General features: G+C 40.1%; 2 protein-coding genes across 4 annotated transcripts in view; one reads left to right on the top strand and one right to left on the bottom strand.

Moving 5' to 3' along the window:
- Positions 1-57: 57 nt before the first annotated feature.
- ube2d2 (ubiquitin conjugating enzyme E2 D2) lies at positions 58-11,242 on the bottom strand. The gene is made up of 7 exons (XM_022751786.1): positions 10,985-11,242; positions 9,127-9,190; positions 4,296-4,327; positions 3,894-3,971; positions 3,619-3,724; positions 3,058-3,151; positions 58-1,370 (listed from the first exon to the last, which is right to left on the bottom strand). Exons 1-7 carry the CDS (start codon positions 11,006-11,008, stop codon positions 1,325-1,327), a joined length of 444 nt encoding a protein of 147 aa, XP_022607507.1. The 5' UTR covers positions 11,009-11,242; the 3' UTR covers positions 58-1,324.
- A 4,702-nt stretch (positions 11,243-15,944) lies between these two features.
- Positions 15,945-27,439, top strand: part of LOC111226639 (serine/threonine-protein phosphatase 2B catalytic subunit alpha isoform-like) — a 32,513-nt gene continuing 21,018 nt past the window's right edge. For 2 of the 3 annotated variants that reach the window (XM_022751900.1, XM_022751898.1), the window contains exon 1: positions 15,945-16,003. In XM_022751900.1, coding sequence (XP_022607621.1) covers positions 15,961-16,003 — 43 coding nt within the window. In that variant the 5' untranslated portion in view covers positions 15,945-15,960. Of the gene's footprint in view, positions 16,004-16,427; positions 16,595-27,439 lie in introns of those variants that run through there. The other variant, XM_022751899.1, reaches the window with a different exon arrangement.

Genomic DNA, 27,439 nt, shown 5'->3' with positions numbered 1-27,439 from the left:
TTACCTCTGTGCGTCCTTTAACTGGGCCTGAAAATGAGTCTACACAGGAGTCATGGGTTTTTATTACACAGTTTAATCAACACACAAAGCTCAACGAGCCTCTCAGGTAATTCAATATACAGAGGTTTTGTGCAAGAAGAGTGGGTTCTCCTCGCACCCAGAGCCCAAGCCAGTCCCATAGCCATTTAAGATGTTAGCTTCTAATCAACAATAGCAAAAAACAAAAAAACAAAAAACAAAAAACAAAAAAAAAGAAGAAAAGAAAAAAAAGAAAAAAAAAAAAAAGCAACCTAAAGAGTTATGGGGATGGGGAATAAAAACACAGGTTAAACTAAGAAAAACAAATTGCTTAAATACCTGGTCCAGAACCTCCACTTTGTGAATAAAGAAAACGTGGTGGTAGTGGTGGGGGTGACATGGGGTTACAGTTGTGCGTGCATGTGTGTTTATGTGTGTACAAAGGGGTCAACTTGGGTAAGGTGGTTTGGGAGGGAAGGAGGGGGTGAGGAGCAGGAGGTGTGGGGATAAATTCAAGTCCTTTCATAGAATCAAACAAAGACCAAAATAGGCCATTTTACATAGCCTGCAATGATTTTTTTTATTTATTGTATAAAATACAGAGTGCCCTTCGACTCGCGTGCGAAAACTGCTTTCTTGAATTGTCACCTCAACAGATGAGAATATAAGGACAACAAAACAAGAAAGGGTGCAGAGTGTAAAAATCCCTCCATATTATTGTCCCCCTCCCCCCTGAAGGAAAAAAATAGGGAAATAAAAAGGTCCCCTCAAAGTTTTACAGATGTTCAAAGGAATGATTTTAGTGATTAACGTCTTGGGAGGATGGGTGAGGATGCAGGCATGTAGGAAAAAGGAGGGGTTTGGGGGGTGGCACAACAGTCCAACCTGCATGGTGACAAATGTAATGGTATACAGAAGTCAGGAGATGGGGTCAGAGGTCACAAGGGAGGGAGGAGGTGAAAAAGGAGTAGGGGAGACAGGTGTTACCATTGCAAGTTGACAATATGTACACTGGAAGGTGGGGGCAGGTGAGCTGAGAGGCAGGAGGGGAAGAGGAGGAAGAGTCAAACAGAGAGAGAGAGGAAGGAGAGAGAGAGACAAAGTGGGGAGTTGGGGCAGAGGGAGTTTTACAGGTACTCTGGTGAAGGGGAGGCGTGGCTCAAAGAAAGCACTCCAATGGAAACCAACAAGATCTTGTTTTAAACTTTTCATTTGTTTGTATGGTTTTTTGTTTGTTTTCTCTTTACGTCTGAAGCTCCCCTAACCTTATGTCGTAGAGGTGGTTGGCCATGATTCTACTCCAACACTACATTGCATACTTTTGTGTCCATTCCCGAGCTATTTTGTTGTACCTGTGAACAAGCAGAGACAGACAGAAAGGGGATTGTTAGATGTTTAGCCTTGTGAAGACTTACATATCATTAGGAAAGTTGAAACACTGTCACTTACATTACTTTCTATATGTACATCATAGGTTTTGCTGCTACCCTGACAACAGCAGAGAGACCAGCTGACTGGTGGCTCTACAGGAGCACACATTTTTCAGCAGGTTATTTTTTATTTCCTGTTGCCACTGCAGCAACTGCCAGAAATCACTGCTGCTGGTCAATCAGTGACAGGAAGAACCACGCTGCTTTAGTCAGATATGGCAATACCAAAATAATAGCCAACATCCACTGTCCTGATTGTTTATTAAGCTTGTTGTTACATGCATGATACATCATATCAGGAGATACCAAATTACATATGTGAGCAACACATCTAATACTTTTTGGATTTCAGCCATATTTCTCATCATCATGTCCCAGGAGCAGAAAATCATCATGAAGCAGAGGAAACAGTGAAAATAAATTGCTGTAAAAACCATTCTGGATGCCAAACCTAACTCACTATTATGAAGTATGTAAATACAGCATCTCTATAGGAGAAGACATACCACATTTTCCGATTATTAGTTTTTCCAAGGGTACATTATATTTTCATTTTCTATAGGTATATAAAGAAAACAAATGACAAAAAATTCCTGACTGGCAAGTGTGTATTGACAGCGAGTCACTAAAGTAGACAGATAACAGATACTGTACGGAAAACACCAGCTGACTGCTATGATGTACGAGACACTTCCGTCTTTATAGTCTCTGTAATGGCACACTGCTGATTTAGGCTGATATGTGTATTTTACTATGTTTGATGCCAAAGTTTTCTGCATTTTTTTTTTGAAAAAAATCTTTCCACTTTTTAAAATGACAAACAACCTAATGAAGTGTGACTAACTGTAACAATTGTGCAGTTGCATTATATTCATAAGCCCACATGGATTAGTGACACCAAATACAACATAATCTGGTTAGACATTTGTCTGAAAGATGTAAAATTGTGTGTTTGCAATATTATTCCTTTCAGAGCAGCAGGCAGAGGAAAACTAGAATAGTGAAGGTCAGATGGACACATTACTAAATTCAGGGGATGAATGTAATAAAATGTTATAAAACTTTTAAAGGCCATTACTTTTGAACAGTGAGAAATTGGTGGAGTGATTGGTATATTAGTAAAGCAAAGTCACATAAATGAATCTGTCATTCCTGTCCTGACATGCAACAAGGCTCATTTGACTCTAGCTTTTTCATTGTTTAATTGAAAAACGTAGGTGACTGACCATCAGTCTTAATTGTGTTCTGCAGACACATGATGACACAAACTACAGCCACGTTGTTCAATTGCTTTGTCTTTCACATATTAGTTACATTTCTTATTATTTCTGCACTGTTTCCACCGTGCTGGCAGCAATCCTTACATAATCATTGTTAGGATGGAGCTTCTGCTCATCAATAGTCAGTTTCTAACATTAACAGGTTTTAGCACAGCTCCACCCAGGCCAGAGGAGACTTGACATATGATTGGCTTGGGTTGTAGATTATTTAAAAAAAAAATGAAGGCTGGTAACCCATAGCATCATGTTTAATGCTGGCAAGAGACAAAAAGCATAGAAAAAAAAAACTATACCCAAATGATGCACAAAACATGAAGCAAAACACTTACTTTTCCCTGTCCGTCTTGTAGATGCGGGCGATCTCGGGTACTAAGGGGTCATCCGGGTTTGGGTCGCACAGCAGAGAGCAGATGGACAGGAGGACTGGAATGGACAGTGCAAAGGTTAACCAGCAAGAATTCACAAATAAAATTTTCAGAATTTTTGTCATTTTCCTTCAAATGACCCTCAGAATGAAGCGAGGTAGTGTATTTGTCACGACTATAAAAATGTTAAACTCTGATAATACATGTGACAGCAATCTTAGAAAAAAACAACACTTGTGCATGAGGCACACCATTTATAAGCCGGTCTAGTACTAACCATCACTGATGAAAAGAGCTGAAGCTGACATTTACAGAGACAGTACTCGAGTGACACACAAGGACTTTTGTGAGAGGAATGGGGCAATATATTATTTGTGGGAAGCATTTTCATTAAATAGGAAACTGACATGCTTCCTCTTTGCCTTCACTCTTAACACGCTGTTTATAAAGGCAGTAGCATCTGCCATTTATCTGTAACCGTATGTGCAGTGTTACACTTCAGAGTCTGAAGGCCAGTCGGCCTACCTTTGGAGATGGTGAGAGCTGGAGACCACTGTGATCGCAGGATGTCAAGACAAATGCTTCCGTTGCTGTTGATATTTGGGTGGTAGATTCTTGTGGTAAATGCAACCTGAAAACAGAGGGAAAAAAAGACGTGGGCGGTGGGGGTGAGAAAGGGGGGCAGATGAACAGGAAACTGAATGACATAAAGCTGTGACATGTTTTATCAGACAAGAAGCACTATGGTGCCTCACTTTTCCTTTTTTAATGTACACTGCTACTTGGTATGTTTTGATTACCTTTGGCGGTTTGAAGGGGTAGTCTGTGGGGAAGTGTATGGTCAAGAAGAAAACCCCGCTCTGGTAAGGACTGTCATTCTAATGCAGGGACAAAGAAACCAATTCATTTCATTAGTGATGGAATTACATTTATGGCAAAGGAATGCATACAAAATTGAATATAAAATTAAATAATATGGCTGCTGTCAACCAAAAAAACATTGGCTGACTAAAAGTTGACCTCCTCGCTGACTAAACTGATGAAGCAAGCAGTAAGTTCACATTAGCTCTACAGATACCGCATTAGTTGAGCATTCATTGGTGAGCACCATTCAAAGTCAAAAAATGACAGAACAGTTACATGTGTTATTTCCAATGAAAAAGAAAGCTTTGTGATAACGCTGTAACTGAGTCAATACTTACAGGTCCCATTATTGTGGCTTGCCAGTGAAACACTGAAACAAAAACCAGAGAAATTGGTTATGAAACACTAAAAACACAATGTGTGGCTGAGATGTGTAAGAAGAAGTAATGTCACACGAAGTGTGCATGTTTATTTGTACAGCTGAGTAACAGGTTCTTATATAAAGTGCAATTCAGGACAAATATTCTTGGAAACAGATTTTTTTAAATTGTAAATGGTAAAGGGTCATCTAATGGCAGTAAAATCATTATACAATCAGAAGTCTTTTATATGAATAATACCAAAAGTACTGCTTAACTGCTTAAGGGGAAATTGTTATCCTGACATGAGGTGTAATAGAAATGCTTAGAGAAAACAAATTGAAATCAACATAAACCAGCAGAATTTGAACAGGGACCAGTTAAACATGTCCACATTCAAGCATCCTGTGTGAGTCTAATGACAATGTAAATGAAAAGTCAACCACAGTCATTATGGGTTATAAGAAAAACTTTCTTATACTTTGTAGACAAGTGGTTTATTTGATGTTGGATGGCAGGATGTGACATGAGCAGAGCGATGTTGCTGCTACTGATTTTTCCCATGGTGCTGTTTCAAAAGGTGCCATACACATGCACATTAAAAATAAAATAAAAATCACAAATAAATCATATAAAGATGGTGATTAAGAACTGGTTCTTATTTTATACAAGTTCTAAACCATCAGATTTCTGATACCTGTTTTAGCTCTGACACAATAATTCCTCTTATCAATGCCTGTACACTGGAACGATCTGATCCCTGGACTCACTGTACAGGATGCATGCTCACTTTGATTGTTTTCATGCAAGATGTTTTAATGGCATGACAAACTCTTCAGATATACACACACATTATACCAAACAAGTCTGGGTGCTAATAGCATTCATACTGTTAAATATTTGTTGGTAACAATGAAATACAGAAAACCTGTTTCTGACAATTTATATCAACATAACAGGAGCACATTTGTTGCGGGCAGGTAAAAATCTATTGTTCAAATGTGACCTTATATAAACAAAAAAGTCACAAGAATTTTTCCTGGAATAGTAATGCCTTAATTACATTTTTTTTCCCCAAACATAAATTTTCATTAATTTTGAAAGACTCTGGCTACAGCAAGTACTCCTTAAGAACCACTGATTTACGTTGAAATTTGACAAATGTTATCTGTGATTTTTTGCATATAATGAAATGAAAGAAGATATATTCAATACACAGATCAGACAGCATTTGTACTACTACGAATCAAAGAATTAATCAAAAATAGATTAATAAAGCAAAGAAAAAATAAGGAATTACAGGGATAAGAGTTATCTGTATTGCATCTTTTCAAAAACCATGAAGCAAAAAAATAAATAAAAATAAGAACAAGTTTTATAAATGAATGTTTTTTTTTTTTTTTTTTTTTTTAAATTTGTGTCATAATGTCAGACTGCACAGTAGACAAATACACAGTTAATTTTCTCTGTTAAAGTCAACATGAGATGCCCTGATAAGCCATGAATATGTATGTGCTTGTACCTGCATATGTCACAAACTTCAAAGATGAGATAGTTGTGTGGGTGTTGGTCCCTTGTGAGAACCAGGTGTTGCATTCATGATAAACATCAGCCCACCCCTTTACTGGAAGCTGCAGTATTCCTGTTCCTTAGTATAGTTAGTTTATGTCAACCTTTGCAGACTGCCAGTATGTAATATATCTAGCAAGTCCATAAACTTATGGTTAAATCAATGCATGTGTACATCTGACATTTGTATACATACATTTGTATTTTGCACAACCAGGATTTCTTCTGCGTGTCATGCGTTGGTATAAAAATGAGGCCAACTGAGTTTGTTAGCTACATGCTGTCTGCAGTTATCTGATGTCACTGGAACAAGCTACTACTAGCAACACAGGCCAGCAAGTTACATACTATCTGGTTTAACACTAGTCATTGTTATGAAAAACATTTTATAGAAAGTTCTCTCTATGGCTAGTTACAGTTAGTTCAACCACTCAATTCCACACTAACAAATACAGAGATGTTTTTATATGACTTCTAATACATGTAAAAACAATGACCAGTGGTCCATAATGGCAGCATTTTTTATGGAAAAAAAAACAATGCCATTGGAAATACTGTGTATGATTCACCTGGTTATTTCTCACATATAGCCCAATTTCAAAGTCTCCAAAATGTATGAGCAGTGTCACCACAGACAAGGAAGTGATCACATACCACATATTTAAAAGTAATTGACTGTAGTAATGTTGAACAGAACTCGACTGTGTTGATTGAGGGCATAGTTTTTATTCAGAAACAAAACTGACAACATTAGGTGACCTGTCTCCTGGCTCTCAGTACAGTGGACACAGTCAATACAAGGGTTCATATTTGGGGTTACTTACAGCGGTAAAAAAAAAGAAAAAAGAAAAAAGTACAGCGGAACAACAGTTCAGAACAAAATATTCACTAATGTAAATTCAAAAATTACAAATCTACTTCACAAACAAGGTATCCCATCCACAAATAAGGTTAAATAAGTTTAAGTTATGCAAATGGTTAATTTGTATTCTAACTAAAGAAGGTCACAGACAAAATGACATAAGCTTATATAAGATAAATGGAAATCACTCTGTCTGTGCATTACACTTCATTATTAAAATCCACAAATTCAACAGCACATTTATTTTTTGGCTTAAAGCTTTTTCAAGTCCTGTTATAGATAAATGTGCTGGCAGAGGGTAGAGATGTGAAGTTAGGGGGCTATATAGATTCACCTTTCAATGTAATGCAACAATCAATCACCACAACCTCTCTGACAGTCTCATCATAAGCTTCCCAAAGCTGGTATTTATCATAGGGCAATTGCTGTTTTACTGTTGCTCCACCACAACATAACCTAAACTACTGTAGTATGCTTATTACACAGAGGAAAAATACTCCCTACATTCACTGTTGCTTTATCATTATGAAACAATAATATAAACTTACACAACACATACATACCCTTCATTTCACAATATGAGAGTGGTAAATAATTTTGATCAAATGACACAAATGGTGTAAACAAGTTTCTACTGCATGTGGCTAGTGTGTTTATAGTAAGGTAGCTGCTGGAAAGATGTCAAATTAAAGGGCTGCCGTGCAGTTGTTTAGAAACTTTATTGCCCTGCATGTACAAAGGTGACTGGCACCCACCTTATCGTTTTTGGCCTAACTAATTATTTGCTGTAAGCCTATTTAAAGAAACATTTGTCTAACAATAATTTAGCAGTCATCTATCGGTCTCCACAATTTATGACAACCAGACTACTCTGAAAGCTCTATAGTACGCTTGAATATCAGGTAAAATTATTCACCAATGACATTACCTATTCATCATGCACAACAAACACACCATCAAATGACTGTATTGTTGGCTATAAGTACAAAAACATATCAGTTAAACTGGTATGTAAATATCCATTACTGAAGGTCAAGTAAACAGATGACTTGAAACAAAAACGAAGGTTTTAAGTGTCTGAATTTACTGTCCACTGTGACTCGTTTGTGGAGATGGGTGTAGGGCTTTAAAAGCTGCTTAGAAAGCAGTGAACAACAAAAATGATGGAAGCAGAGATACAGGTGGCTGAGATGTTAAAGAGAAGCTTTGAACTGCTGGTAGCATGAAACAATCTCAAAGACAGACTGCAGACTTCTCAGACTGTATACAGTCTGCACACAGCCAGCAGCTATACTGCTACAATACAGTAGATTGTGATTAAAGAACAATATTCTCCTTCTTATTCACTAAAAAAGAACATGCAGCAATTTTACATGTATCTGTATTTGAACTATGGTTTAACCACGTTCATGCTATTTTCATCTGTCAAAATGCAATGACAAATACAGAAGCTAATCTGTCAGTTTTAAATGATGCACCTGTTTAGATGGTATTAATTAAATTAAATTATTAATTAAAATAATGCTAAGAATCTACAAATATGATAAATGTATTTAAAGGAAAAGTTCATTTCTGTTAGTATTATGTGGCAATTGTTGAAATTAGCAGTTGCAAATAGTTAGAAATACTAACTTTCCGTCATTGTCTTGCTTTTAATGACAATATTTCAAATAAAATATTTGTTTCCATGGAAATATTTACAGTGTATGTAAAATTTATTTAATATCATATAGTTCAATAAACCGAAAAAAAAATCATTAAGGTCATTAATGCCTTCTTGGTTGTAGTTTTGATTCAATATCTATAGGGTTAAAAAAAAAGAAAAAAGAAAAAAAGAAATAAAATACCATCCAACTGAGACTTAACCTCATACTTGCCCTAAAAGCAAAAGTGAAACTCAAATGTCACAATAGTGTTGGGAATATATTACTTTTACAATGACCAGTATTTTCACAAGAGGCACTCCAGGTATTTCCTGGATCTGCTTAAAAGAAAAAAACACAGTACTTCCTTAATGTTTGTATTATCTGTATCAAATTCCAAATCTTATGCTTAAAAACCATGTATGTATTTGAATTGTAGGTTGTGATAAAAATTGAGAACAAATTTATACATCTTAATTAAACAAAATAACCATGAAATTTAACCTGAGAGAATAGAGCTGGAGATAATTCATACCAAGCTCAGAGTTTAAGGGATGTGCATAGTCTGCAATAAATTAGAAATGCTGTCATTTGTATATATTTTGACCAATAAATATTTATTTATGGGGTTGAGTTGTTTATTAAATAAGGGATGGGTAAACCAGGAGTATCTTTCAATTTTGAGCCCCAGTTACACACAGCTAACAGGACAGTGTTGGTTTTGATGTTAACTTACTGTCATCTCCTACTGGTCCTGCAGAACACTGGGCTGGTGGGTCCCGTGCCAAGTCATTCAACTCCTAAGACAAACAAATGACAAGTGAGTTGATCATGTCCTGCATTATGGTGCCATATTTCAAATATATCCAAACAATAACCTAAATAAAAAGAATGGTGACGCAGCTGGGATTGACAAAAAACATCACAGGAAAAAATTCCAACAAAAAGATCTTGAATAATATGATATTACTACCTACCAATAAGATGATGATTATTTAAATACTACGTACTAATGCTTAGTATGAAACCTCTATATAGCTCACTAAACCAGTGTTTGCAAACAGCTCCTGAGGCAGGTGCCACTGTAACTGCTTCAAACTCCCCCAACAACAGTAACAACTCAAAAAGAACTGCCTACTGATACCACAACACTGTAGCCAGCAACACTATGATTATTGGAGTGACCGCTATTACGTAATAGCATTTCTCCAGGTACAGCAGGTAGTACATGTGACAAACCGAGATCACGACGATATGACAAGCAGAGATTATACTATAACCAAAACAGTATGGTAAACTGGGTTTAAGCTAGTTGTGTGTAGCCCAGTGTAACGTTGAGGTGCAAATGTTAGCTTAGCGTAAATGCTATCTGCTCCGGATCGTCAACAGCTCAGGATGTCAAGTTAGAGAAACATTATGCTGGCTGGTCAGCCACACTGTGTCATGGGATAACGTTACTGGAGGAAACAACAAAACAGGACCCGTTCAACTAATTCAATCAAACAAACTGTAACTTCTAATAAAGACCTGCTGCTCGCCTGCTGTCAGCAACATGTCATCAAAGGCGAACAACGCGTGGGGCCTGTTTTTACCACAGCGGCACACCGCTAACATTATCTCTAGCGTTTCCCTTGTTATTGCTCGTTTGTCGAGTATGAACAATAATAATATCGAATACAAACAATAACACACATATTCTCTCAATACCTCTTAAAATACATATAATATATGCATTACAAATGCAGTATAATGAAAAAAACTGTGAATATATGCTATCGTTGGTTATGCCCTGCCGTGTCTCTAGTCTGTAGCAATTCTACTTAAATCCATGACATATTAGAAAATTCAAAGAATCAACTCGAAAGAAGAGACAGAAATTGCAAATGGTTTAATAAAATAAGCGCGAGTGTCCTCTTAAATCAAGCTAACGTTAGCGTTAACGCTAGCTGGATAACTTATCTGTCAAATCAAGGAGCGAGTTAAGCAAGCTTAAGTCACTGTAATAAATAATGTTGGCTACCTGGACTATTATACAAGGGAACTACTAGGAGCGAGTCGATAGCATAAAACATTTTCCAAAACATTGGGAACTACCGTTACTTTACTGTAAAGATATGGCTTTAATGTTGTTAGCTAGCTCCATCAGGAGAACATTTTAGCTTATCCGAGTTAGCCACCGGGACAGATAATGTTAGCCAGAAAGAGCTAACACACTACTAATATCATTAACTAGCGACAGTCAGAGCTGGCTAAAACATTTTATTATATCCCATATTACATATATCGACGGTAAACACTTGTGACATAACCAAGAATAGCTAACCTAACGGTTAGTTGTAAGTCAACGGTTGAGTTGGCCCATTTGTGGCAGCAGTGGTGGACACAGAAAAGCGGCGCAATGCTGCTCTCACTGTCGTCACTCGCTATTCACAGACCGTTAGCTGGCAGTTGAAACATAGCCCGAGTTATTTAGTTAATATTTTTTAATTATTCACAGTATACTAAACCCGTCAGACAAGCATCAGATAGGCAACCTTGGAACTACATCCCTAACGAAACTGCGAAATCCTGGGCCTTGTCGTTCACTTCCTTACCTTGTGAATTCTTTTCAGAGCCATTGTTGTGCTAGCGCTTCTGTCAGGGAAAACGTGCGATTAAAATGGCGATTGATATCACTGTCCGTTGGTAATACTACGACTTACTTATCATAGAACACCGTTACTGTACACTCAGTTTACCGATCGCTACAGTAATGAACCACCGAAAGAATTTCGAGGCGAAACTGAAAGATAGAAGGGTAGAACCGCGGTCCTTCCTCCTACTGCAGCGGCTACCAAATCACTGCGGCCTGTGTTCTGCCAGCAGCAACAACCACAACACTTCCGAACCCAACTCTTCACAATAAAAGCATCATCACCATTCATCTAATTTTACACAAAACTGCACAAATTTTGTTTAAAAAATCCAGCTTGTCGCTACTTTCACAGCATAAGTTAAAATACACCATCTTAAGAAATAACTGAAGGCCTTCAAAATGAGTCACACGGTACAATTCTTTGGCTCGCATGTATATTAACAACCACAGAAGATTGTATCTGGGCTACTTAAAAATGCTACTCCTTTCCTATGCTATTCCTACTCTATAAGTAACTATTGCTTTAATTATTCATTCATTCGTCATCCTCTCAATTAATTGTTTGATCTATAAAATGTGAAAAATGCCCATTACAATAATTTGTGAATGGCGGAGGCATTTTCAAATTACTGATTTTGTTCGACCAGAAGTCCAAACCCCAAACATAAAGATATAAAACAAAGCAAAGCAGCAAATCATTACATCTGAGAACTTGAGAACTTAATAATTAGAGACTGTTTGGCGTTTGCTTAAAAAATTATTTAAACTATTGAGCCATTATGTAAAGAGTTTTGTATATAATTATCTGTTGATTGGCTAATTGCCTAATTATCTCGACATATGGAAGTATTTTATTTATTTTCCTGAGACTAATAAATTATTATGAAATTATTTAGTATGTATAGCGACTTAATACAAAATTGCTTTACTGCACGTTGTAACCATTCAAAAAAAATTAACACCACCCTTTCATTGTGAAATCCTGCCGCCAAAACCGGAAGTCTTATTGTTGGAACCATATAACGCCTCTCTCACTGCGCTAATGCTAGAAAGCCCTCCGCCATGCGCACGTACAGTGCGCGCTGGCGACGTAGTTCTGCAACTGGCATCATTGTGGCTCGATGCATGCGACGGAACGGTTGTGTGTATATGGCCCGGACGGAGCCAAAATGTCTACCAAGCACGTATTTTGCATGAGGTAAACTGTTTTGGTACCTATGTTAAAATGGTTTACCACCGCGGTAGCAGTGTCATTTACATATTTACAAACAGCGGAATGATTTTGGTTACAAATGTCCCACTCCTCTGTTCTGATTTATCGATGTAATACAAATTTGAAGGGGTTGTCATGCAGATGGACTACAGTCGGGGTCTGCTCAGCGCGGAGTGATATGATTGCAACGACTGTGATCGCGAGATCGTGGGCACAAGGATGGTTTATTTGTAGGATGATTGGACGAGGTGTAGTGATTCAGTATGTAAGTGAGACTTGATAACTACTGTTTGTATGTAAATCTTACTTGTAATTTTTAAATATGTTAAATTAGTATTTTCTAATTGCTAGTAAATAGCCTATAGGTATGTTATGTTCGCGTGGCATAAATTCTGTTTTTTTCCAGTTGCAGGTGTTAAGTAGAGCCAACGGATGACCAGCATACCGCGTCAAGTAAAGGTGTAATGTGTACGGTAAAGGGTAGGCGTATCATAATAAATGGAATATGTTACTCAAACCTTTAACCCCGAACTCATTTAACCTCAGCACATCGACCTGAGGGTGAAGCTACAACACAAAGTTTGAAGGAACTACTTTTTAAAAATGACCATGATCATCCTAGGCCCTCACCGACGGCCGTGGTCTGGTCACCTGCAGTTTTTCCTGAAAAAAAAAACAATTTATTTCCCAAACATAGCACTTTTCATACATTGTACAATTACTAATTACAAATCTGAATGTTAATGCAGTAAGAAAACATGAATGATAATTTCCATTACACCAGCAGTGCACAGCTGTCAAATAAACATAATTTATATGTAAATTAATCCCGCAAATATAAATGTTCATATTAACACTGCTGCCAAAAATGAATCAGGGTAAATTCGGATATTTCCATTAGCATTTCATCACGAATTTATTTCAGAACAAATTTAAATTTAGAAAAAAGTTTTAAAAAAGACATGACATAATCTAGTACCTAAATATTCAAGCGAATGATTGAGCCACTCTTAATAAGAAGCCAAATAAACCATCTTTGAATGTCATCCACACAATTGCCATCTAGAAATTTTGAAATATTTGATAACACACTACTGCTCCTCACAAAGTAATAATGAACTAATTTAACAGCAGAAACAACTTGCATTACAATGGTCCTTTTAGACTTGCAGTAAGGCATTGTCACTGTTAGCTGCAGCCTTCATGTAGCCTATACTAATAGGCTATATATGTTTTATCTCTCTTCAACAGCACAGAGATCAGCATAATATTTAAGGATTTTTACATTAAACTGTCTCAGCAGTGGTTATCGATTAAGTAAAGAACTGATGTTAAAATTTTGGATTTTTAAAGCAGGGTCTTGTCTTGAGATCTTCACATCTTCCTTACTATCTTCCATCATTTTAATTTTGCACTCAATTCTGGTATTATGTGTTCTTACATTATTTGAAACATTTAGGTATCCTATTAGTAGTACTTGTTGTAGTACAACAGTGTGAGTAGTGGTTGGCACTTTAAAGGAACATTTCCACAGTATGTGTGTGCTATTCAAAGGACAGTCTAGCCATTTTCACATATTTGAACAATTCAACAGCTTGCCAGGAGATATTGCAGTTTATATCTTCCTGTTTTGGTCTAACTTTAATTACAATGATATTTTAAGATTTTTTACAAAGTTAAGAAGTTGTAATGACGTTATAATCCATGGAACTAAAACCCTTTGTTCCTAATTCATTAGACCTGGCATAGCAGGAAAAGCACATGTAATAACATTGAGGATGGCTCTGTTCCATGCAGGGGTATATGTGAATAACGTCATCCAAGAAGCACAATAGTAGGGCCCTGAAGCAGATACATGGAATATAGCCTAAATGAATATTATTAATTACCGTTGTGCTTTTCCTGCTGTGACATATCAAACTGAGTGCTGTAGAAACAGCTAATAGTAATTGTGGTTTGTACAATGATGAACTAAAACTTAAATTCTTTTAATTGCAAAAATGAATTGCATGACAAGAAGAATTACATGTGGAACTACATTCAGTTGAAAGTATAATAGCATGAAAAATTGTAATTTCAAAGACGTGTCTGTCTATGATAGTGAGGGATGTATGAGTGGATGAAGAAACACTCAGTGCTCTCAAAAAGGGTACTGCTGATGTTTTATAGGATGATTGATGGTTGATGATGAGGATTTAGTGTCTCTTTCTTGACTATTCCATCAAAGTGGTCGAATACTTAATAATTGGTTCAGTTTATGACAAGTTGTTTGTTTATTTAGTTATTGACCAAAATCCTGTTCGTGTCCACTCTACTCTGAGTTTAATGGCACAAGAAGAAGAATTGTATATGCTCATATTAGCATGTTAAAATCTTGGCATTCGAAGCACTAATGTGTACATTTTTATGTGTAAATGTTTCGTCTTTCAGATTATTCTGATGGAATAGGTTCATTAGCTGAGGCTCACAAACTACAGCAGAGCCTGACAAAGTAAAATTTACATTGCAGCTATGCAGATGCAGAAGGTATAATTTGTGCTTTAGACTGATGACGGTTGGTCTGACTGTGCAAAACTCAGCCTGACCGTCTGAGTCAGAGAACTAACTGGCCTGCGTTGTTAAGAGACCCTCAGAGGTAACAACATGTCCTCTTCTTTAGCGTCATCTTCTGGCCAGAGTTCACATTTTTTGTCCCAGTACTTCTCCATCCAACAATTTTGTTTTCTGGTGTACTGAGCAATAATAAATCACAGTGTGCACAGTTGACATTTGTGTCCTCTTTAAAAACGTTTTTGTTGTCTAAAACGCATATTGTGCCCATTTTGTCGCATAGATCAATATTATGTCCAATACACTCTACAGACATTTGATCAGCTGTTCAGCCTTTGGTTTATTCCAGGTTGTAAATGACAAAAGAAAGCACTATCCTATAGCCCACGTGATCTTCTGTCAAATAGCCTACTGTACAGTCACACGCACACGTGCACGCACCAACGCATAAACACACACACTCCAGTTGTTAAGGGGGAAAGCCCTGTAATCAATGCGTCCACAGGATGGCAGTAAGAGCCTGAGAGTGTGTGTGTGTGTGTGTGTGTGTCTGTCTGTTACTGCTGTTACTGTGTGTGTGTGTCTGTTTCTGTGTATATATATATATATATGTGTGTGTGTGTGTGTGTGTGTGTGTGTGTGTGAGTGTGAGATCCCGCGTGTGCGTGACTCTGCGTGGGAGTTCCTTCTTTCGCCATTCCGGGGTGTTGCCAGCTGCACGGCACCGCTTGCAGAGGCGTCCTGGAGAGGTAGAGCCTGCGCGTCTCCTCTCTCTCCAAGGCGTCTCTTCGCCCTCTAACCTCAGGAGTCTACCCCCACCTCCCCCCTACCCACCATCACCACTGCTACACCAGCACCCCCACACCTCCGCGCCCCCACCTGCCCCCCCAGCCCTCTCAAAAAACAAATTCTGGATCCAAGCATGCCACAACAGCAGCTAGGTATCCGCCTATCCTCCCCCAAAGTCACCGCAGGCGCAGCAGCAGGCTTCCCCCGTCCGAGAGAGCACGGAGACTCCACCGAGTGATGCCACTACTGCAGCAAGAAAAGCACCCAGCAACCGCGCATATTCTCGACGCCTGCCGGAGGACCCGACATCACAATCTCGGCCCTTGACAGAAGAGAGAGCCCCCCCCCACCCCCCACGGCTCCGTTCCCGTCCCGACTCCAGGATGTCCGACAGCAACGCAAGTCCCGCCGACCGGGTGATCAAATGTAGGCATGCCAAATCCTGCACGGCCAGTGAGAGCTACCTCTGTGCCAATGATTCTGCTGTAACTCATCGTTTTTTTTCTGTTTGCATCCCTGTCGTTGCACCAGTGTCTCTTATTCGCACGTTTGTTTTGAGTCCATCCCTGTGTGTTATTCTAGCACCTTATAATAAAAGAAGCCTCTTTGGCTGGCGAGTCAGCATGCATGTGCCTCTGAACCTTTTAGGGGAGGGAGGTGGTGATGGAGGGGAAGGGGGTGGGGGGTACCCAGCACGATACGCCATAATCAGGGTCTTCCCTCGTTATTCTATTAGAATTCACCCCCTCACCGTGGCATTACCCCATTTTCTAACGGGGGGATGTCTCTTCCTCTATGTATAGCCAAAGCTTTTGTGCGACACCCTGTGCTGCATGAGCTCCATTTACGCGCTCCACTCCTAGCGGTGGTTTCGTGTTACTGAATAATACCCTACAGAGACACAACCGAGAGAGTGATAGAGAGAGGGAAAAGCAGGGAGGGAGAGAGGGAGATGAGCATCTTGTTCCAATGAAACATCAAGCAGTGTGACGATGACAGCGAAAGGCAGACATAAAGGTAAATAAATGTTACGCATAACCTGCGATCTTTGGTGTTGTGGTTCTGCTGTGGATGTGGATGGTGTCACGGGATGCTGTTGGATGCGAGCAGAGAGCGGGGGAGAGAGGGAGGGTAAGATGCTATAGGGGACTTGACACTCGGAGACTCAAGGATTTTTGAGCTTTCTGTCTTAGTATTCATGTAGTGTATCTGTAGCTGCAAGTCGTGGTGGTACCCCGGTGTTGGATGCGCCGACTGCTTCCATAGGGTGGCCTACATTAGCGATCTAGTTTTATTTTTAGCCAAATCTGAGCCAAAGTCAGGTAATCGATCGTTAAAACGGCGGGTAGGCGGACAACTTTGCCAGGCCGAGTGCGCACCTTCATATCCGCGAGTTTAGTTTTAGTTTTCCAGGCCTATTGGATGAAATCATCCTGATGTTTGCTGATGTGACGCTTAAAAGCCACCAGTGTAGCTGCATGACGGACCAGCGAGTCGTTTCAAGTCGACGTTTTCTCAGGGAGGCCTGAATGTCAGCGGGTGACTGTGCTTCTCCCGTGCGTATCGCGCCTCCACGTCTCCGTAAAGGTCTCCCTGGCTTCCCCCTTCTTGTTTCCCTGAGTGTCAAATGAGAGACAAAATGGAGTTTGGGGATGCTGGGCTGCGTATCCGAGCCTATTGCCCGACGACGATGATGCATACCGCCCTAATGCTGTTATTGCATCATTGGATTATGGAATATTTAATGTGTTTATGAGAGTGTCTGTTTCTGCTTTACGCGTGGGCGGCTATAGGGGAGGCAAGGAGGGGCTCCTCTCGGGTTATGATCCACGGAGCTTGCACAGATTGTCGTGCTTGTCGGGTCACAACAAGGCTGGCATGGCAGCGGCGCTTCCACGCACGCAGCCTGTCACATGCGACGACGCCTGGCTGCCTGTCTCTCCCACTGGCTCCGCTTAATAAACTCACAAGGTCTCTCTGCCGGAAGAAGCGGAGCTGACAGTTGGATGCGTCGCTCGGGCATGCCCCGGTATTCCGTGCGTGCGTCGTGCTTGGAAGGGGGTGGGGTGGGCTGGGGGCGTCGGGGCTTTTGCAGTTTTTGCACGTAGGACTTCAGGACTGCATGTGCATATGCCAACAGTATGGCTATGTGTGTGTGTGTGTATCTACATGAATGCAGTTGTGCAGGGGCGGTGCTAGTAAATCTGGGTCCCCTGAAAAGCTGACTGCAACCAAACGAACACTGACCCCCCATCCCCTCCATCCATTAGTTATCTGGCTATACCACCAAATTATTACCTCCTCTTCACGCGTGTGTGTCTTTATATCTTCTGCATGTTTTGCATGTGTATTGTAAAGCAGCTGGGCCATCAGTGCCCATGTTGCTGCCTCAACTCTGGAACAAACTAAGCGTCCTATATCCTCGTGTATCATTCATCACACACGCACACACACACACACACATCACCACAAACAACAATTCATCATGGAGGTGGGAATGATTTAGTGTGTATGGGCCTGGAGAGGGGTGGGGGCATCAGTCAAAGAGACATCACTTCCAGCGGCTGGAAGTGATGGCTGGTAGTTCCCCACGTCCGTAGTTCCCCATGTTATGGATTTTGGCGATGTTCAGCGGACAGAAGTGCACAGAGATGGAGCCAAAGGACGAAGCATACCGAGACGAACGGACAGAGAGACAGAGAGTGTGGGGGCGAGGTGAGGGAGAGAGAAAGGAGAGAATGTGACAAGGCCATGAAGGAGGTGAAGTAGCTGTAGCGAAAGAGAGAGAGAGAGAGAGAGAGGCACAGAAGGAGAGAGAGATGGAGAGGGAAACAGGAAAAGAGAGAGAGAGACGGGAAAAGAAAAAGACAAGGGACATAGTGTTTCACACTGTTGAGTGGCAGGACAGCATCCTCTGACTTAACCAATGGACCTTTTACACCCTTTTGATTCACTTATCATGCAAACCTGTGTGTGCGTGTGTGTGTGTGCGTGTGTGTGTGTGCGTGTTGAAAAACAAGCAGGCTTCAGAGCCAAAATCTGAGAATGCGACTTTTACTTAAAGTTTAGTTTAGTTACTTTAGAAATACCAAATTTTGCATTTTGAATTGTACAAAAACAGATTAGAACAGAAATGTTTACATTTTGTAGGAACACAGTGTAAGTTCTGTTACTTCTCCCTCATGCTATAGACCCATAACTGTATCTACAATAGGGTCTGATGGATCCTAATTTATCATCAGTAACACAGAGAAGAGACATCAAGCTATCAATCTCCTTGTAGCATTCACTGCTGGAAAAGGGCAAACCTGCACCCTTAAGTCAAGAGCAAGGAAACTTGGACTTAATGAAATCTGCCAGTAGACGACCACATCAGCGCTACAAACAAATAACATGGTACAGTACAGACAGACCCACTGGACATGGCCACAGGACACAGCTAGCACCGAAAAGCTTAACTGCATGACAAAAAAAGACTGTTTTAGAGTTCACTTAGATGTAACATTGCCTGTGGTTGTCCCTTTAGCAGTCAGAGGGTCGTATGATTCAGGTTGTCCTGTTTATTTGAATAAGACCAGCTAGCAACGTGATACTGGACTAAACTGGACTAATGCCCCACATCTGAAAATACAAACATGGTCATAATGCATCACCTCAGCCTCTGAGGCCCTTTAACATACTTTGTGTTCGGCCACAGGCATGGCAGACAGCCTAACATGTCACAGGATAAGCACACGTACAATTTATAACATTAGTGTCGGCTGTTTTCCATATGTCAGCTAGTTTCCTGGCATTGTGCATGCTGGTTCACTGGCGTTAAAAAGGAGCCATCGTTAATGTTATTAGTTGCGTTTGAACATTTCCTTGACATATGTCAAAACATGTGCTGTCAAAAAAGGTCCATGTGCATTATTATCTGGTCCAATTACCAACTAACCATACAGTGTATTTCATGGTCACAGCCTCATAAGCTTTAAATCTAGTTTGTTTTTCTCAATCTCATATCATTGTAAATGGAATACCTCAGACAAATGAGCATTTTTGACATTTTAGATTAAATTTTTAACCTATGAACTTGATGAAAAATCAGTAGAAGTAGAGATAATGAAAAAATAGCCTTAGTTGTCACACTGTTCATGTGATGCAACAGGCCATCAGAGGGTGGAAAAACGTGAGGAAACATAGATACAAGTTTGCCCGCTGAGACAGCTTTTAAGGGGTGAACATCCCTGTGAATATTTTTCAATATTTTGCCATCCAACGGCCCTTGGTCATGGCAGATTGTTTGGCTCATCAAACACAGGTGTGACTAATAACATTAATCATGTCTGTGGTCCATTCAGGAGCTCCAGCGTCAGGCCCTGGTAATGTGCATGCTGGCTCATTGTCATGGCCTACTGGTTCACCTAAATGGAATAGGGACATCGTTATTGCAATTAGTTACACTTGTGCTCTTCCTGCTATGACAATTCAAACTGTGCGGTGTGAGAAAGGCCTATACAACCTCTACAATGACCATAGAGGTGAATCAATATGACACCACGTTAATAAAAAGGAAGCTCATAAGTTTCATAAAGAGAATTTATTGCATCTAATTACACAGGTTTATCTGAATAAACTGGAAACTCAGTGTACTGCCACTTACATTATCACTCTGTCGTGAGTACATAGCATCACATGTTTAAACTAGGTCAAATTACAAATGATTGCCATTATCTAAGGTATTGAAATAAACTTTTCATGAATCTTAAGTTGGTTTTGGTCAATGTACTTGTGGAAAAAAAGTGTGTGTGTGTGTGTGTGTATGTGTGTGTGTGTATGGTGTCGTGTCCATTTCTTCTTTGTTCTATTAAACACAAGGTACACCAAAAGTCTTGCCATTGTTTGTCACTTATTTTTTGCTGATTTTGTTTGTCTTCATCCTTTAAACACTTCAGTGTTTAAAGTTTAAACACTTCAGTGTTTAAAGTGACCATAGTTCACAAACCATCCAGGCTCAGTTGCTTCACTTGTCACTTTTAGGACATTTCCTGTCATTTGATTTCTTATTGTACCGTATGTATGCCAGCATAATGCAGGATAAATGCTTAAGAGAGAGTGAAGGCAGTTAGATATTATTAATTGTGTCCACATGGCATCACATTCTTAAATAGCAAGCTAGCATTGCTAGAGATCCTTGTTGAAAACAAAGCCCTGGCTCCCAAGCTTCACCTTAAGAAAGTAGTTCATATTAAGAAATAATGCTTCAATGTGCAAAGGTGATATGTTGTATGTCTTTAGTAAGTTCTGGCCTGTTAAATATATCAGTGAGTGTCAGAAGAGCATTCACCAAAGCTGAGTGGAGCCATAGCCAATATGCACACATGCATGTATGCATTCATGCTCAAACACACACACAGACACACAGGCAGGCAGGCAGGCACGCACACGCAACACGACACACACATACACATACACATACACATACACATACACACACACACACATCACCTCTGGCAAGGCTTGAGGCATACTGGGCATATTTCCTTTTAGTGTAACATGCTGTCCCATTCCCTCATGGTTCCCTCAATGCCCTGTGCGAGCTGCATGTGTGTGTGTGTGTGTTGGGTTTTGGTGTATCCTTGTGAGCCAGGGGTCCCACCTTGACAGGTCTGTGTGTGCCCTGTGGGGAGGGTGGCAGGGCAAGGGCTATTTATAGGGAAGGTACTCCAGAGAGAGAGAGAGAGACAGAGAGAGAGAAAGGGATTGTCTAATGAGGACAGGCTGTTAGGGGATGGGCCGTTGTTTCTGTGTGTGTGTGTGTGTGTGTGTGTGTGTGTGTGTGTACACAGATGGTCCTTCATGTGTGTAGTGTGCATTAATTGAGCGACTTCAAACGCCTCTTTAGTTGTCCCCCCTCCACCACCTTCAAAGACCCGTAGAACTATGTTAGCTGATCTGGGTCAAAGATGGTAGATAAACACAGACACACACATACGCACAATAAGCATGCGAACATACACCCCAATTATTACTCTCTCCCTTTCTTCGTTGCTCTCATTCTTTCATCCATCAGTTTCTCCCTCCTTCATTTATTGCTGCTGAGACAGGCAGCAGGATGAACTGATCTCAGGAGATGTGTGTGTAATCACTTTAGATGAGGTCCTGTAGAGGGCAACACATCTAACATACAAACACACACATACAGACATGCCATCAGTTCTGGTCGATGTCACTGGATGAACACCAGCCAGATACAGTCTGGACAGGCACAGTATTGCAGTGTAATGAATTGATTTACAGCTTGCATAGCACATATAGGCTGTCTATTATGCTTCTGTAATTACTGTGTGTGCAATTTTTGCCTTATGAATTACTGCTCACTCCTGAAGATGATTTCCTTTTCTCTTCGACGATCTGACAACCAGTTGACGGAGAAGCGCACGTTTGCATTGTTTTATCCCTATTTAGGCATATTTTGCAACATTTGGAGGATAGACACAAATGAGGACAGATGGATCATGGGTGACTTCTACTGTCATTTCTGCAATCTGTCAGTTCTTGCTTGCTGTCACTTCCTCCATCCCGCAGCAGCCCTCTGATTGTGAACGGTGTCCCTGTGTTATATTAAAACTGATGAAATATTCCCATAATTAACTTTAGCCATTAGGGAGGATGCACACAATAACAAGATGATTCTGATCAGATTCTGCTCCAGTTAGGCTATTAGGCCAGCCCAAACAAATTAAGGAGATTTGGTTGAAAGCTATGTCATAGATTTTCTCTCAGGCTCCCCCTCGCTGCCTGTGATGTGGAGATTTTTGGCTGAGCTGGCAGCTTTGGCACTTAATAAATTCCACACCGGGGAGTTCAGCAACGGAGAGTGGGCCAGAAGACAAAAACAGTACAAAGTACATTAGGAAGAAGCTAAAAATGCTTTCATCCCTTTGCTCATCTTACACTACTCGGTCCATCTCACCTCACATGCGTGCCATGTATCTTGTGATTGGTTGACTCAGTGAAAAGGACAGTTCTGGATGAAAACACTTGCCTCCACTCGAAAAAGTGGAGCTCACTGTGTATTCATCATCACCATCACTTTGCTCAAGAAGAGTGGCGTTTGTGGTCTGAGCTCACTGTACGTCAGGCTTTCCAATTAAGTTTAGTACGCTTTACTGGTATGAATGGCAGGTGAACAATATTGCCAAAACTTGAGGGATAATATAATTCAATAATGAATTTTCCATTGCTGACATATAAATGACATAGAACTCACTCTGACAATCACTTTTATCTAGTATTAGTATCACGCTGCTCAGAACGGGTGAATTAGTAAAAGATATCCATGTTCATAGTTAATAGTTTGCCCAGAGGTAGCCTTTTAGCTATTAGCTATTAGTTCGTTTTTAGAGCAAATTAATTCTTTTACTTTGTTTCCAGATGCTACAAAATGTAGATTTACTGTTTGCCTGGGTCGAGGTACTACTTTTTTAAAACTAATATTATTGATATCACTTCCCTACTTCCAATATGAACAATAGGAGATGGGAACTGTAATTAATCCCATATTTTACATCAAACCATGGGGGTTGGGTTTTATCAGTAGACTGTGTTCTCTGTTGCTAATTATGAATTAACTCTCATGGTCAGCTGACAAATTTCTTTCATGGCATGTAGTGTTAGCTTAGCTACCATTACATTTGCCCTCTGGTCTTCATGGCAGGTGGGTCTGTGGCTGGATAATTTGGGTTTTGAACTATTTGTGATCTTTGCACCAAATATTAAGATAGAACGTCATTATTTCTATGTGGCATCAGAGGCTAAAAGTACTGGTATTCGTCCATCAACGAAAACAGCACTTCTATCTGCCAGACAGCTATTACTATCACCATGCTAAATACCTGTGTATACCTACGTTAGCTAGCTCAGGTGTGTTGCCGACTATCTTACAGTCTAATAGGATGACCCACTGTGAGATGTTTCAAACCAGGAAGGTCTGCCATCCTTTGTGTGTTAGTGCTAGTTTGTTTCTATGAATCAGACTAGCAGGTTCCTGCTCATATTACCTTGACTGAAAATGTCATTTCTGACATCTCTGACAGGAGGTGAATACTTTAATACTATACCTCACCCCAGACAGTTTCCTCTGAACTCTTGGTTTGAATTTTGGTTTGCTAACATCAGGCTTACACAAGATTTTGTTTTGTAAAGGTTCTTTCTGGAAGAGAAAAACTGAACAAGAATATCAGGAAGAGTCTCGCTGGAGAAGCATGAAGGTTGAGTGCTACAGGGGGAATTTCTCCTGCTGGGAAAGATGGTGGTGGAAAGACAGCAGAGCTGTTAAGTGGGGCTTATGTTTGTGCCCTTTGCACTTAAAGAGACTGTTGGAAAGGAAAGCATGATGCCTGCTACATGGTGATTTTGACGGCGTTACTAGAAACTTTACACAAGAATAGAATAAAATTAAAGACATTAGAAGACTATTTTAAATATCAATACTAATAGCTATAGTGATAATATCAATGACTACCTGTTCAGCATACAGTAAACGATCAAAACTGATCCAAACAGTTTCTCTGCTTGGTGGATGAGGTGGCTTCCCCGTGCACCAGAGAAACAACCCAGACTTATGATAGATCTCAGGTCTCACACAGCGACTGTAAGTAGGCTTGTTCCACCGTGCCACTTGAAACTACTCAATGTATTGAATCATCAGTCAGTGCAATTTGTTCTGCACAAGCTCAAGCACAAAATTTGTACAGAGTTTGTTCTTGTCCTTATGAAACATAATGATCCTTTGTCAGGAACCCAAACATAATTTTCTCATACACACTTGGAAAAGTCTTTCTTTATAAGGTGATAAAGTCATGGTCTCTTATGTTTGTGTGTCAAGCAGGTCACACCAAGTTCAATTTAACCATTGAAATTGAACTTGACCTCCTTTGTGATTAAAAAAATGTTGAAAATGAAACCTCTGCAGATAGCAGTGAACTGCTGTTACTATTTATATTTGCCTGAACTGAATGGAGTCTGAATTCAATTCAACCCCAAGCCCCACTTTTTCAAAACTTTTTGTTTTGCTTCCTGCTTATTAGGAGCTCTAGTTTTGTTTGCCTAAAATACCACATTTTTCTTTCTCACTTTCTCATGCTAAGCTTGTGCAAGAAACTGCTTGTTCTTAAAGGGTTTTAGGAAGAAAACCCCAGAATACAAAAGCCTGATTAACATAGAAAGAAAACAAAAAGATCACATCTGTTTATATGAGATCAGCGTGTGTCCTTTTTGTCCACACTACCAGTTATAGGTATGTACTTTGATCCAAACTGAAATATCTCAGCAATTATTGGATGGATTGGCTAGAAGTTCTATACAGACATTCTTTGTCCCTAGATGATGAATCCTATTGAATTTGGCATTCCCTTCTCCCTTTTCCTGTAACGCCACCATAGTTTTTATGTTCTGAGAGAAATGTCTTGACAACTATTGGACAGATTGCCATGAAATATGGTGCAGATACCCATGTGATGAGAGATTGAATCCTAATGTCCCTGGTGATCCACTGACTTTCCATCTTGCGCTACCAACAGGTCCAACAACTTTAATTTGTCCATGATTCAAAAATACCTGAAAAACTAATGACATTCCCATCAGCCTCAGCGGTACTTTTTGTTTAATGCTAATAAGCAAATCGTAGCACGCTAACACACTAAACTAAGGTGATGCACAGAGCTGCTGCCATGGCTACCATGTCATACTGTGAAATAAGTCATTTTTTGCTTTGTCCATTTTATTATCTTTTTGTTTATCTTCTGTTAAATCCAGTCCGATAAGACCGATAAATAAGATAAATACATGAACCAGGCCCCCAAACTAGTAAACGTGATGTGATCAGTCAATACATACTGCAAATTATAAGTGTGTATGAAGTGTAAATGCATTTCTGCTGCATTAATGGTGAGCTCCGGGCCAACAAATTCTGATGCATAATGCAGAGAGTCATTCATTATTAGGAAAGAAAATTCTTATTTTTGCTAACAAACTAACTGACTTGAGGAAGAAAAAGTTTCATGTTTCACAAATTCTTATCAGAATTACAATATTAAATTCAGACTTGGTTCCTTCATTATCTACAGCTCCAAACTGCAGACAGCTTTCAGTCTTCGGCCTTTTCATTCGTGCTTGAACCTCTCAACTTTGTGAGAAATCCAGCAGTGTTCCTCTGGAACTGCGTGCTCGACAAATGGTCAGTCGTCAGGTGCAAAAGACCTTCTTGGTTTGACAGTGTTGGTACTGAACCTCCCCTCTCTCTATTCCCTCACTGCCAAGTATAGTTTTCCCAAGTATAGTTCCTTTCCCCGAGCTCTGTGTCTCTGCTGCTCTCCACTCTCTCATACCTGCCCTACTTTCACACTGCTCTCACAATTTACGAGTTTCACACTCCTTCCTTCTCGCTTCTCCCCTTCTCTCTCTCTCTCTCTCTCTCTCTCTCCCTCTGTCTCTTTCACACACTCTGGAAGCCTCAGCTTTACCTCACACCAGAACTATATGCATACTGTATGTACATTAAGTTCACCTATATGTATGTGCAAGCTTCAAAGGAGAGCTAATACACATGCAGGCTTTTATGACACGCACCAGCATCATTACAGTTTGTAGCACAGTACAGCACAGTGTTGTGCAATAGAGGAGTACAGGACAGTACAGGACAGTACATTACAGTACGATGAAGGAGGAGGTTTGGCCACATACTGACTGGGCCCTGTTGTTTTCTCTTATAAAGAAATATGAAGTCACACAAATACCAACATGCATGAGTAATTCTTTCTCTGGCTTATGTTCTCTGACAGCCTGGGGTGTACAAACCTTTTAAAATATTAATCAGTCCTAACCTGAAAACCAAAACTGGTTTTAACATGTAGAACCACTGTTCTCAATAGATGGAAAACAGACCCTGCAGCTTGGCAGCTCGTGGTGTCCTGGGATGTCTCAGGGTGTTCTCATGTGTTGGGTTCAGTCTTCAGGTGCGTAGAAGTGTCTCGGGGTGTGGTAGGCTCCATTAGATACTTTAGGGTCCAACTATGTATTCAGGTGTGTCTTTGTGTGTGCCAGAAGGCTTAGGGTAATCTGAGATGTTTCTTTCTTGGGGTGTCATGCATTTGTTCGACCTTTCTGGTTTTTTGTTTGATCGAGGGCAAAAAGGTTCATGCAAACCGCCCCTTTTTTCCATGCGAGATACATACAGTAACCGTATGATTTGTCAGAAGCCATCTTCATATAGATGTATTTGAAAATCCTCGTAATGACACATTAAGTCTTGAAGTACTGTAGGTTGATTGTAAACGATTTGTCCAGCGTTTATTGTTTCCCCCGACAGCTCATTTGGCATGACTGGCTAAATGGTTCTGATGTTTCAGTGGTGATTATATAAAACCGTGCAATCCGGTTCCATGTGGTTGTTGAGCTACTTTTACTCTAAAAACGGAAATAAAATGTGAGTATCACATTAAAGCGTAATGATGGACATCAGTGTGAAAGCAAAGACTGTGGCCTGTTCCAGTGACAGGAAGAGAGAGACGCAGCAAGAGAGAGTGAGAACAAGAGAGAGAGAGAGAATGAAAAAAAAGAGAGGGGGCAAGAGGAGAGAGTGCAAAACAGAGACAAAGTGACAGAGAGGGAAAGCGTGTAGAGAGAGAGAGAGAGAGAGAGAGAGAGAGAGAGAGAGAGCCAGGCCTAGTTTTTAGTGTGTGATCTAGGCCATTATCTGTGTTAGCACTGGTGGGGCTCCAACAGGCTCTGTGGATCCTGCATAACAATACCTTTTATGAGCTTGTATGTGTGTGTGTGTGTGTGTGTGTGTGTGTGTGTGCATGTGTGTGTGTGTGT

This window comes from Seriola dumerili, unplaced genomic scaffold (genome assembly GCF_002260705.1).
Source record: "Seriola dumerili isolate Sdu_G_001 unplaced genomic scaffold, Sdu_1.0 BDQW01000161.1, whole genome shotgun sequence".
Classification (NCBI taxonomy): domain Eukaryota; kingdom Metazoa; phylum Chordata; class Actinopteri; order Carangiformes; family Carangidae; genus Seriola; species Seriola dumerili.
This window is presented reverse-complemented; position numbering and strand designations above follow the sequence as displayed.